Here is a 13,775-nt window from a genome sequence, read left to right as displayed (position 1 = left end):
GTGGGGTGACAGAAGCGAGGGCTGACTGGGGAACAGGGCAACCAGAATATATGCCATCTAGGAGTGGGGTGGAGCGTAGAAGTGGGGAGAAAATTTGTAATTCAAACTCTTGTGAAAATCAATGCTGAAAACTAAATATATTAAATAAAAAATAAGAAATGTCCATGATAAAATAGTGATGAAATTCATTTGCAAAGAAAATCTAGAATATCAAGGTAAATGATGAAAAGAGGAACAGACAAAGGGAAAATGAAATGTCTAGATCTCAAACTATGTTATAAGGCAACAATCATCAAAACCATTTAGTATAGATAAAAAAAAGAAAGATAAACCAATGGAACAGGCCACACAAAAGAGAATAAGAAACAATGGAACTCAATGATCCAAAGTATTATAAAGTGGAAAACATAAATTATCTACAAAAAACTCCTTGTTTCATAAAAACAGTTGGAAGAACTGGGTCCTATGTGTGCCTGCCATATTGAGTTTCTCTGAGTTCTTCCGATGATAAATTCTATCTCTCATTCCATCTCTGTGCCTTCATACAGGCTGTCACTTATGCCTGGAACATATTTTCTCTTCAGCCTCACCTCTTAGAATTTCCTATATCATTTCAAATGTAAGATTTATGTTATCTATTAAATGTGTGCATTGTCATTATTTGTCCTTTATTTTTGGAAACAACCAATCACCTCATGGGTGATGTCTTGACTTACTTTCAAATTAGATTTACTTGAGGCAGAGTTGCATAGTATTGTCAGCCATACTCTCTCTCACAACCATGGAAGCCAAGTGGCAGGACAAAAGTCAAGATGATTGGCAATGGCTCAGGGTGCGGTGGATGATCTAGTTGTCTTCAGTGTCTTACCAAGCTCCAAGTACTCCAGAGTACCTGTTTCAGCCACCTTCATGGCTGTTGGAACAAATTGTTCTCATTTGCCTATTCTTCAGGTGTATGGCTTGTGGTAGACATTCTCCTAACTCACCAATAGGTTCGAGGCCCCTTGGTTACCCTTAACTTGCTTTAGCCAGTCTGCCAAGATGGTTTTACTGCTGTCAGCCCCTTTGGAGCTACAGGTAAGATTTGCGTGACAGGTAGGCACCCAAAGTGGATGAACAGCCTTGAAGAGGCCTTGGCAAGTTCTCACACCAAAGATGCTAGTCCTCCCTGAATTTCTCATATGGTGAGAGAGAAGTATGAACAAGGCTGGACAGAGATTGTGGTGCTAGGTGAGGAACAGACCATTTTCTTCCATGAATAAATCAGAAATGACTCCTATAAATCAGTTCCAGGAAACAATTTCACATAATTGTGTAGTGATCCTCTCAAAATCATCCTGTTCTAATTGTACAATTGCAAAAAAGCTTTTCCATGACATGGATGTAAAATATACCATAGTTGAATTGGACATGCATAAAAATGGAAGCCAGCTTCAGAATGCTCTTAACAAAATGATTGATGCAAGAACTGTTCCAAGAAATATATTTCTACGTATGTATGTATGTATGTATGTATGTACGTACATGTACACATACATGAAAACATTATTCTGTTTCTCATTCCATCTCTGCGCTTTTATACAGGCTGTCACTTATGTCTGAAACATATTTTCTCTTCAGCCCCACCTCTTAGAATTTCATTTATTATTCCAAATGTAAGATGTATGCTATCTATTAAATATTAAATTTATTAAGTAACTCTGACACACTTATTTTGAACTTGCTTTCTATGTATTACTCCACCATGCTTTAGGAGGTTAGGCTGGATCATATTTGGAAATCTGTGAATTACTTTTGGTGGTCCAGAAGTACTTGGTTTTTTAAAATAAGTTTATTTATTTATTTTTAGTTTTCAACATTTATTTCCATAAGTTTTAAATTTCCTTCCCCTCCTTCTTCTTCTCCCTTCCCAAGATGCCATGCAATCTGATGTAGGCTTTACATATACATTCTCATTAAACATATTTTCACATTAGTCATGTTGTACAGAAGAATCAGAATGAATGGGAGGAACCATGAGAAACAAAACAAAACAGAAGAAAATAGCCTGCTTCCCTCTGCATTCCGACTCCTAGTTCTTTGTCTGCATGTGGGTAGTATTTTCCATCATGAGTCTTTTGGAATTGTTTTGGGTCCTTGCATTGCTGAGTAGGGCTAAATCTATCAAGTCAGTCATTGCACGCTATGGCTGTTACTGTGCACAATGTTCTCCTGGTTCTGCTCACTTCACTCAACATCAGTTCATATAAGTCTTTCCAGTTTTTTTTTTCCTGAAGTCTGCCCATTCATCATTTCTTATAGCACGATAGTATTCCGTTACATTCATATACTACAATTTCTTCAGTCATTCGCCAATTGATGGGCATTCCCTCAATTTCCAGTTCTTGGACACCACAAAAAAGTTGCTCTAAATATATTTGTACATGTGGGTCCTTTTCGCATTTTTATGATCTCTTTGGGATGCAGCCCTAGAAGTGGTATTACTTGGTCAATGGCAGAAGTACTTCTATAAAAAATCATGGTTTTGATTACAGTATTCTCCCAAAGGTTCTACCTAGCTATAAAAATATAGAATAAAATGATTTGAGAAGAATGACAAATTTGAAAAATAACTGAAAGAGCAATGGAAAGGCTCATCATGGTGGATGCAATATTTTACCAATGGTTACATGCTTATGTAAAAGACAAGAAAAACATTTAATACCAGAAATGGAGGGGGTGGGGTGGACAATAGACAGACATCTAGAGTTGCTCAGCAATACCCTTTAGATGTCAGAACAATGAAAATAAAGGATCCAAAACATATTATTGGAAATTCTTTCAAGGATATTTAGGCAGATATGGACAAAAAGGGTTGAGAAGAGGAAGGGATAGAAGCAGTGTGACCAACTTTACTACAAGAAATGTATGGTCTGGTAGAATCTCATTCTTCAGGGAATCTAAGTAAGCTCATTCTTACAACAGTTGTGTGTAATGCCTGTGGTCCTCATGAATCAAAGATGACAGAACATGTGTGATACTTGTGTTTTATAATGTTTTCATCCTTGGCAATTTCATTATGTCAAAGAGGCAGGAATTTATACGTGTAGCAACAACTAAAGAGGAATAGTTAAGATAATACTTCTCAGGAATAGTTAAGATAATAACATCCTCAAGTTAGTTATGTAAAATATGTTACATGTTTATTTAATAATTGATCATCTTGAGGAGGTCAGAAGAAAGTGACCCTGTTGAATGGGCTTATTAGAGCCATACAGGGGAGTTCTGTGCCTAGTGGAGTTTCTTTATGGTTTAAGTAGACAGTAGGAGCTCATTCTTCTGCTTGTTGAATATAAGGTCAAATATTTCTTCTGATGCCTTCTGCATATGCAAGTTGAACAGCTAAAGTGAGGTTTATCCCCTTCAAGGAACAGATCACTTACCAGTACCATTTACTACTTAACTGCTGATCAAATAGACTTTACTTTCAGATACAGCAATGCTTCTGAGAAAATCAAATAGGTCATGCATTTCTCTTAGCCTCCTTCCATGCATTTCAAAGGGAAGCATACTGGAATGCAGACTTCACTCAAATGTTATCTGCACGATAAAAGATTGTTAAACTATACTGTGCTACCTTGGGATTAACCTTGGCATTCAGGGACATGTAAGCACAATAATAACATTAAATGTGTTGTGAACAAAGAATTCAAATGAATCTTTTATGGAATGAAACAAGAATGTATTAGACACCTACTGTGTACCAGACACTGTGCTGAGAGTTCCACAAATATCTCTTTTGCATCTCACAGCAAGTCTGGGAATAAGGTGCTACTACTATCCCCATCTTACAGCTGAGGAAATCAAAGAGACAAGGGTTAAGTGACTTCTCCAGGGTCACACATTCTGTAAGTATTTGAGGTAAGATTTAAAGTATCAGGCTTTCTTGAATCCAGGCCCAACACTCTCTCCACTGCTTCACCTAGCTGACTGATCTCATTGGTTTGGAAATTCCCTCCAAAGATATGAATCCTAACTGTCTATGCATGCTTATTCTATGTGACTCTTACACATGATCTTCTTCAGCCTCACCACAGGAAGCCCATCCCACATTCTCACTTTCTCCTGACCACCTCAAGATGATCAATTACTAAACAAACATGCAACATAATTCACGAAACTAACTTGATAATGGTGGTAATGATATCCTGAATAGAATTATCTTAACTATCCCTCCTTGGTTACTGATATGAAGACAAAAGAAACTTTATTTTTTGAACCAAGTATGATAGGAAAATCAAGATCCAACATTACATACTCATTTGATTCACTCTTTGGTAAGATTTTACTGTGTCATTTTATTTTTCTATTCTCTAGCTCTGTTTTGAATAAGTTGAACAGGGAATAATAACGTATACTTCCAATATGAAAAGAATTATGAAATATGACTGTGGAACTTGAGGATAAGTCCTTCAAATAATTTAAGACTGCATGGCATCAATTTTCTGAAGGGCTGTCACATTGTAAACCTATCAGATTTCTTGTGCTTGGCCTCAGATAGCCCAACTAGGAGTAGTGGGAAAAAGTTAGGAGGCAGACTTTTATTTGACTTAAGTAAATATTTCTTTAAAATTAGAGCACTTCCAAAGTGCCACAGGATGCCTTTCAAACCTGGGGGTTAATACGTCCTGAAAGTCTTCAAATAAATTCTAGATAACCATTTCTCAGAGATATCACAGAGGACATTCTCAGGGAGGTATGGGTTTTGGACTAGATAACCTTTTGGTCTCTTTCTATCCTGAGGTTCTGTGAAATGTTTGAAAATCCTTTGTTATTCAGTCATATAGATCAAGCTTTGCCAGCAAAAGTAATTAGATAACATTTTCTCAAGTACTTTTCAGACCAGAGGCAATTTTCATGTGGAGAGCGATGAACAGTGCATATTGGTCTACAATCATGGGAGGGAATGACTAACCCTAGGCATTACAGGCTGCCATATCTGTTTTCAGCAATCAGGAGTAATGTGGCTCTACTTGTCCCTATAAAGCCCTCGTACCTGTGGCATGTCCACAAAAGTGCTGGACGTAGAGTCAAGATATACCTGGATTCAGAGCCTGCCTATGATATTACTTCTGTGACCATGGGCAAATTATCTAATCCATTGAAACTCACTTTCTTTATCTACAAAATGGGAAAATAATCCTACCTGATAGAACTGGCATATGCCAAATGACAAAATGTATGTAAAGCATCTTGCAAATCTGAAAGCACATAGATTTCAGTCATTATTACCCCCACACTGTACCAAATCACAAAATATGGCATAAAAGAAAAGGAAAGATGCGTACTTGATTTATGCCATTTTGGCGCTAGAAAGGATCAGAGATCATTTAGTTCCAACTTTCTCATTTTACAGATGAAGAAACTGAGACCAGAGGAATGGTACAACTTGTCCAAAGGTCCTTTACTTGTTAAATAACAGTCAAAATTAGAGTCTGGGCCTTCCAATTACTAACCCAGTATTTTTTATATTGGATCATTCAGCTTCCTCAGTGGGAATCCTCAAATGATCTTTTTGATTTATTCAAAGAGTAACTGATTATTCTTAAATAGCAAATTTCTAAAAGTCTGATAAATGTATGGGGTATAGACAGATAGAACTATGGGGTGTAGGTGGATTCCATTTCTCAATTGATGAAATAGGGGATGCTGGGAAGCAAGGGGCTCTATTTGGTTTTTATTCAATTCAACAAGCATTTATCAAAACTGTGTGCCAAACATTCTGCAAATTGATGGAAAAATACAAATGTGAAACAATACCTACTTCCAAGGAGATTGCATTCTACTAGCAGTTAGGTGATGAGAACAACATGCATATTAGTAAATACAAATTAATATATAAAATAAATATTAAGTAAAATGGAGAGGGTGGTAATAACTGGAAATCAGGAAAATACAGCCTCTTATAGAAGGTTGTATTTGATCTATTTCAAATTCAAGGAGGAGATTCCAAGGACACGATGTGGGCAGACTTATTTTCCAGAAAGCAAACAATTTAAGTGGTAGAGTGAGCATTTTCTGCTTGACTCGGGTGCTGGAAAGGCTACCTGACAGTTTTTTTTTTCTATTCTTCATTGGTTTGTAAAATGGTGGGCACCAGGTGATCGATGTACGTGGAGAACTGTAACATAGGCGCTTCCATATGAGTATTTTATTCTTCCTTTAAAATATTTTTGAGAAACCTAACGAATTGTCAAACGTAACATATCATGTAATAGAGAGAGACTTAGCATACCTTGGGGGACACTCAAGCTTTTGATTGCCACCATTTTCTCTGAAAGCAAGAATTCATTTAGAGCATTTGTCTGTCAGTATTAGAGTGTCACTTCTTTCACTAGAGGCTCCTGGGTTTTGTATGCAAATATCTTTCTTTACCTGAGTATATCTGAAAATTCCTCTTAGAACCATCTTCAAAGTAAATGCCGATCAAAATGCTAGGGGCTTAGATCAAAACTGCCAAATGCCTGTTAAAGAACACTCTTTGTCTTTTTAAATTTTATTTTAGGGTTTTTTTAAGTTTTTGCCTGCAGTTCAAAGTAAGTTAATAAACATTATCTCCTCGATTTTATTATTGTGAAGCAACATTTTAAATTGACATTCTTATGAGATCACCCTGAAGACGAGTTAGTTTTATGGGCAGAATAAAAACAGCTACTGTATTGTTTTATGTTCTGTAAAAAATAGAAGATCAAAATGTTGTGAGGGAAAAATGAGCTCCAGAATTATAAGATTTTTGCAAGTTCTACTTTTAATGGAAAACAAGGGGGTCATTACTATGCCTCTTAATGTAGGGGTGTTTTGGGGCAATTCATAATGTTTGTTATTTCAATTGGCCATCTTTGACCCAGAATGACTAATTGCATTGTAGTCAGACTAGCATATTAAAGTTCCTGGGCATAAGTAAACACATACATATGCATGCACACACACATACGTGTAAATATGCATATTTACGTATACTTACATATGTGTACATACGTATGTGTATGTGCACACTCCTTATACTTGGTATATTGTTGTGATTATTAATAAATATAATTTTTAATTCAATTATTATTAATATAAGTTTTCAAAGAGAGGCAGTATGGTTTAGTCAGTGGAGAGCTTATTATACTTCATTTCTCAAAAAATCTTGGTTTGAATCCGTCCTCTTACAATTTTGTTCTGTTCCTATGTACTTATCACTTAGCACTGTGCCCAGTGGGCATTTAGAAGGAACTTAATTAGCATGTGTTGGATGAATGGATGGATAAAGTAAATGAAGCCATTTAACATCTTAGCTTTAATTTCTTCTTTTTTATTGTGGTAAAAATGAGGTTAATAATAACTTTAGTTCATTGGATTATTATGTGAATACAATGAGAGAAAATATATAAAGTACTTTGCAAACCTCAAAGTCTAAATGTCAATATTATGATTACTTTATGTTGAATTATTGTTTAGTATTAGATATTAATAGTATCATTACAGGAGTAAAAAGAAAAGCCCCAAGTACCAATGGTACCAAAATCTGAAGACTTAAAAATCATTTTGTCTATAGTAATACGTTTAAAATACTAATGACTTACTGACTTTTCTGATGTAGTTAAGAAATGGAAATTGATCATTTTTAATATTTTTAGAGATACTCATAGCTTGCAAAAGGGGATAGAGAACATGAGATAAGGCAAGGGGGGGCATTGGCCTAAAAATGAAGATATATAGGTTTAAATTCTGACCAGCTATTCAATTCCCAGGTGTTACTGTGGGGAAATCATTTCTAATTCTGCAATTTGCTACCCCTGTGAGCTTGGCCAAGTCACCCTCTGTGAGTCTTAGTTTTCTCATCTATAAAATAGTTCTAATGATAATTGTATCACCCAACTCACAGTCTCATTGTGGAAAACGTCCTTTATAACACTAAACAAGGAAGTTATCATGATAGTTAAGCGCCTTTCGCTTCATTCATGTTCACCTATTTGATGGGTTCTACTAAATCCTTGTCTAACACCATTGTGACATTGACGATGTCTTAAATGCTTCTTGGCCAGTTATCATCACTCTACATCAGCCTACATGTGTTTTCTCTCTTTTTTTCAGAACAAATATCTAAGATTCAAACGAGTCGCTGTAAATGATGATTGATAAAATATATTGTATTTTAGCTATAGAAAAGTTTCAAAATAAATATCCTTTGTGTACATCGATTCAAATAGAAGACAGATATGTCCATGCCAGGTTTCTAACTTGCTGACTTTGATACACACTCATAAAATTAAAGTTGAAGCTTAGAGACAATTCCAACCCTTTACAATATTGAGAAAGATGCATGCAAGTTTTTCTTTAATTAATGAATGAAGAATCTAGGGATCTGTGAGATACTGTGAACATGGGATGGCTGCTCCCAATGGACCTGATTTGACAATTTGGGATTCTACTTAGCCCAAATTATAAACCTTAGTGCTTCCAATCTGTAGGTGAGTGGAAAGAGAGAGAACTGGGAATAGAATGCAGATATGGAACTAGCATAAGTTGACTAGGACTTTGTCTCAGTTTCTGACGTGAGGTTGGGAGGGGGCAGGGTTGGGACCTTCCTTGTCCCTGTCCCTTTGTTCAAATAAATTTACTCTAACTGTTGAAATTCCTAATAATAATTATTCCAGGGGGGTGGAAGCAGACAAGTACCTGGCATAGTTGAGTATTTTTCATGAAACAAGTAGCCCCACCTTTGTATCCATGACATCTTATAATAAGTAGTTGCTATCATATACATATAATAAGTTCTTCAATGGGACATATGAAGGAAGGGAGATGGGGCAGTCTGGTAAAAAGAAGTGGTGCTTGGTGAAAGACTTTTTGGAGACCATATGTTACTGAGGAAAGGATACTGGATTAAGAGTGAAGAAATAAAAGTTACAGGACAGACTCAGTCATTAGGTGGTTATTTAGGATCCACATCAGGTCCCTTATCTATTTTTTTTTCATCTGTAGTGATAGGGTTAGACTAGATGAGATCTGAGTTTGTTTGTTTTCTAGTAATAACTGGTGTTTCCTTCTGCTTCAGATTTCGTTGCTAAATACCAGGCCTTTTGATTTCCAAGATAGTATCTTTTTATTCTTTTGTCAGTCAGAAGATGTTTTTAGCATACTCAATATACCATAGTGTGTCATATTGAATATATGCTCCCAGATGATATTTGTTATTTATCCAAGTATGTTCCAAAAGATCCATGATTCAATGGTTAGTCCTCTGTCTGCCCATCTGACTGCCTCTTCTATTTTGTGTTTATTTCCTTGAACATTGACCCTAACTAAGATGGTTTTTCCTCACCTTAATAATAATTTGACTTAATAAGTCAATTTCCAAGTAAGATGTGATGTCTGAAACATCTGCAAACAACAGAGAAGCTAGCCACTGGCATAAGGATGAGCCAAAGCCAGGGCTTAACTTGTCAGAAAGCATATAGACTTAAGTAAATGGGCCAAACATTGTAGAGCTCAGACAAAGGTGAAATGATCCCATAAAGTACTTGGATTTCAAAGTTTTAAGCATTAAAGTTCTGGAGAAAATAATAGGAGTTATATGTTATTGTTTAATGTTTTAAGTATTGGCCAATGCATACTTATGAGTCTTTTATGTTTTAAGCATTTTTTTGTGGTAAAGGAAATTTAAAAAAAAAAACTGTCCCAAATATGATCTGCTTTGTAAATTGAGTGCCTTTCTGGAATAGAACCTGTTGATTTTTATTTGAGAAATTTTGAACATGAAACACACATAATCTGTTAGGGGCCGCATTAGTGGTGAGGTGTCAGCATAGACAAAAAAGGGGAGTACAAGTAATTGAGTAGAATATTGAAGTAGCAGAACAATAGTTTCAAAATTATTAGTATTTTCAAAACATTTACCCATTTCCTAATGTATTCTTGACTATTTTCCATATAGTACCTTATGTTCTTTGTTAGATCATAATAAGTTTTGTCTACCTTGTGTCCGTAGGATAATGAATGCTATGTTTAAGTCTTATTTCATAGTCAGAACATTACAGCAGAAATTACCCAGGTGTTACAATTGGCCACTGAGGAAGGAGGGGCAGTACTTGAGAACTTATAACCTGACAGTGTTATAGACGTCTTTCTGAGTCATATTAAGATCTTTTTAACCCTCAATTGGCTTAGTCATGTCTTAGAGACTGTGGCCATTGTGGGGGCTTTGCCTTTTTTGCTATGTTGTACTCCTTTAGTGACGAGTATGTTTTTTGGGGCCCTGTATACAGCCACGGAGTCAGTACCCATTGACTCTTGTTGCAAACAGAAAAGGGGGAGATGTTGCGGGCCGAGTTAGAGCTGAGCCCTGCCCTCCTCGGACCTCCAGGCCCAGGGGCCTGCTGAGATAAACTCAGGGCTTTGGGATATGGGTGGAGCCAGGAGGAGGGGTCTCGCCTTTGTTGCCTCCCTGGCAATTCCAGGTCTTTGCCCGTGCCCGGACCTGCCTGACCACGTGGAACTTCCGGCTGCCTGACCACGTGGAGTTTCCGGTTCTTTGCCTGGACTGCCTGCCCGCAGGGAGCTTCGGGTAGTGTGGGAAGAGAAGGGGAGGAGAGTAGGCAGAGTCAGGGCGGTCCTAGCACCCAGGTGAATTGAATTTTACCTGTCCTTCACCCACGTAACCAAAGAATGTACCTGCGTCACTAAAGCTATAAATGTGCTGCTTGCTGAAATAATAAACGGAGTCTTTCACCATCTTTTTGGCTCCCGCCCCGTTCATTGTCCGCGAGATCAGGCCTTCGCTTAGGCAGAGGCCTGGGGCTTGGGGGGAACCCTGAGCATAGTTACGAGGCTTTGGAAGCCCGTAACAATAATCTTCAAAAGATTTTCCGTGCTGGGAGTTTAATAGGTAAGAAAGTGCATCAAGTGTCTGCTTATTTCTCTTGAGATATCAAATTTCCCACATGAACCTGGTGCATGTGAGCCCAAAGCTCAGGCCAATCAGTGGGAAAGGAATCCTCAGTGACCTGGGCTATAAAACTTTACTGTAAGATACAAGAAATATGAAAGATTTAGAGAAGAATGGGAAGGCATACTTGAACGGAAGAAGAGTTAAGTAAGCTAACCAGTAAAAACAGTATACACAATGAATACAATAATGTAGATGGAATAAACCAGACAAAATGCAATGGAATGTTACATAATTATAAAGATCAAGCATGACCCTGGAGAGTTGAGAAAATGCCTCTCTCTCTCTGCATTGTAGAGGTCTGGGGTTGTGGATGTAGAATATTGCATACACTGTTTAAAATTGTTGGTGGTTAAATTTGCTAAACTGCTTCCCCCTTCCTTTTGCTTTTTAATATTCCCCAATCCCAAATGGCTTTCTGGTTCAGAGACGGTGAGGAATATATTTGGAAATGAAAGTGATATAAGAAGAAAACAAACAAATGAAAATAAGATTTTTAAACAAATATTTATTGTGGCTAACAAAAAATCTTCATCTCATAGTATCTATGGTGATATTGCTCTGAAATTAACTAGATTGGTCCTCAAATAGAAGTTGTAGATGACTGTCATTTGAAACCTGTCTATCTTGGTATGATGTACCAGTGGTAAGGCTCCACTGGAATACCCTTAAAACTGCAAGGGTCACCTTTACATCAGGAGGAAGAAAAAGGGTTTTCATAGAAAGTTAATCTATATTAGTAAGAGCAATCAGAATGATAATAATAATTCTTACACTCATGGTTCTTGCTATTAGATAAAGAATTTATATGATGATTTAGATTAGTAATTCACCATTTAAGTTAGTAGTTTTCCATTTAAACATTGATTTAATTTCATAGCACTCTATTTAAAACTTTCCTAGCACAACTTAATGTACTGGAAAAATGTATATCAATTTCTTCTTAATGAAAAACCATCATTATTAAAAAGTTTCCATGTCAGGCCTGTGTTCTCTCTTTTCTGTTTGATGTTGTCACATGGAGATGATAATATCATTCGTCTATCAGTGAACATGTTCTCTAAGGTGTTTGTTATCTTGCTTTTATCTGTTTCTTTGTTTTGTAACCAATAGTAATGTTGGATGTTTCTGACCTGTTCATACTCCCTCATGGGGTTTCCCTTAGGAGCAATGGCATTATTATTGTTTATCCTTCATTCTTGAAAAGGACAATAACATCAGGAAGGTGATGCCATGACTTGCAAATGAATTGGACTTAAGTGAGGGAGGTCTGTGCAAAGTCACTGGCCTCACTTTCTCCTCTGGAGCTATTTGAGAACAGTGGCAAGACATAGATCAGGATAACTGGAGATGACCCTGGATGCAGTGGAAAACCTTGGACTTTTAAAGCTGAGTTCTTTCCCAGGTCTCATTTTGATTGAGGAAGTGCCCATTCAGTGATTAAGGCTAGGGAAGAAAAGAGGCAAAGAATGGTCTCTTTAATCCAGTTTAAAAAAAGATCAATCTGGGAGGAGAAGACTCCCAAGCTTTCTGGCCAAAACAAAAACAGTTGCTATACATTCATTCTGAGCTATCAGGGCCCAAACAATGACTAGGTAGGACTTGCACTGGAGCTACTGTTGGCCAAACAACTAGAGCCAGAGTGATTTTAGTTGAAGGTATGGTCTTTAAGTAAAAAATCTAACCCAAGATATCTTTTGAGGTTTCACAAAGCTTTTGGATGAAGGCCGGCCAATGTTAGGAGTAAATTCTGTGACCCTGAAATGGAACTCTTGGTTTTCTATGACATTTTTCCACATTAATAATCATAATGCCAGATTGTTCCAAATACTCTAAAGTTCTCATTAATTGCATTTGTAGTGTTCTAATCTTTTAATCTCTGGCTAATATCTTGAAATTTTTCAGTTTTTCTATCTGTTTCCTGTGACTTTGTGTACCAAAGTGACGGATGCCACAGGTTTTTGAAAACATTTCACATCTTGTCTATAATTTCACATTCTGTTCTATCACATTAGCAAAGATAGATATCAAAGTTCATTTTATACTTAGCTTTCTTTGCTCCACATGTAGAATACTTGTAATTATTTTGATTCAAGAAATAACATAAAGCCTGATTTTAACAATCAATAAGGAAATATTCATTAAGCACCTACTATGTTCCAGGATTAGTTCTGAGCATAGCTTTTTTTTCTCCATTTGTGTTCTAATAGATTTGTGATCTCATCAATCTGCATATTCTCTTCAACAACATAGCTTACAAACCCTCCTTGTTGTCCATCTTGTGTGACGCTCATCTATGCTCTTCTCAAAATTTGTTACAAAAAATTGTACAATCGCTTTAAAAGTCCTGTAAGAGAAAGCTTTTTTGAATATATACACACATGTGTATATGTATATATGTATGTATGTGTGTATATACACATGCCATTTGTTCATTTTTAACATGAATTTTTAAAAAAAATTTAACTTCTGAATTATCTCCCTCCCACACTTTCCCAACACATTATGAAGGCAAGAAATGTGACATCAATTATAAATTTGAAATCATGCAAAACATTTTTCCATCTTAGCCATGTTGCTAAAAAAGCAAGAAAAATAAAGAAAAAAAATATACTTCAATCTGCATTCAGACTCCATCAGCTCTTTCTCTGGAGTTGGAAGCATTTTTTCATCATAAATCCATTGGCATAATCTTGGATCATTTTGTTGATCAGAATAGCTAATTTATTCATAGTTGATAGTTGTACAATATTGCTGTTGCTATGTATGATGTTTTCCTGCTTCTGCTCACTTCACTTTGCAT

General features: G+C 36.4%; 1 protein-coding gene across 1 annotated transcript in view; it reads right to left on the bottom strand.

Moving 5' to 3' along the window:
* LOC118833158 (meprin A subunit beta-like) overlaps positions 1-10,783 on the bottom strand; it is an 83,816-nt gene extending 73,033 nt beyond the window's left edge. Inside the window, exon 1 of the mRNA XM_036740555.1 lies at positions 10,667-10,783. Coding sequence (XP_036596450.1) covers positions 10,667-10,783 — 117 coding nt within the window. The remainder of the gene's footprint in view (positions 1-10,666) is intronic.
* Between the last annotated feature and the right edge of the window lie 2,992 nt (positions 10,784-13,775).

The sequence above is a fragment of the Trichosurus vulpecula genome, assembly GCF_011100635.1.
Source record: "Trichosurus vulpecula isolate mTriVul1 chromosome X unlocalized genomic scaffold, mTriVul1.pri SUPER_X_unloc_2, whole genome shotgun sequence".
NCBI lineage: Eukaryota > Metazoa > Chordata > Mammalia > Diprotodontia > Phalangeridae > Trichosurus > Trichosurus vulpecula.
This window is presented reverse-complemented; position numbering and strand designations above follow the sequence as displayed.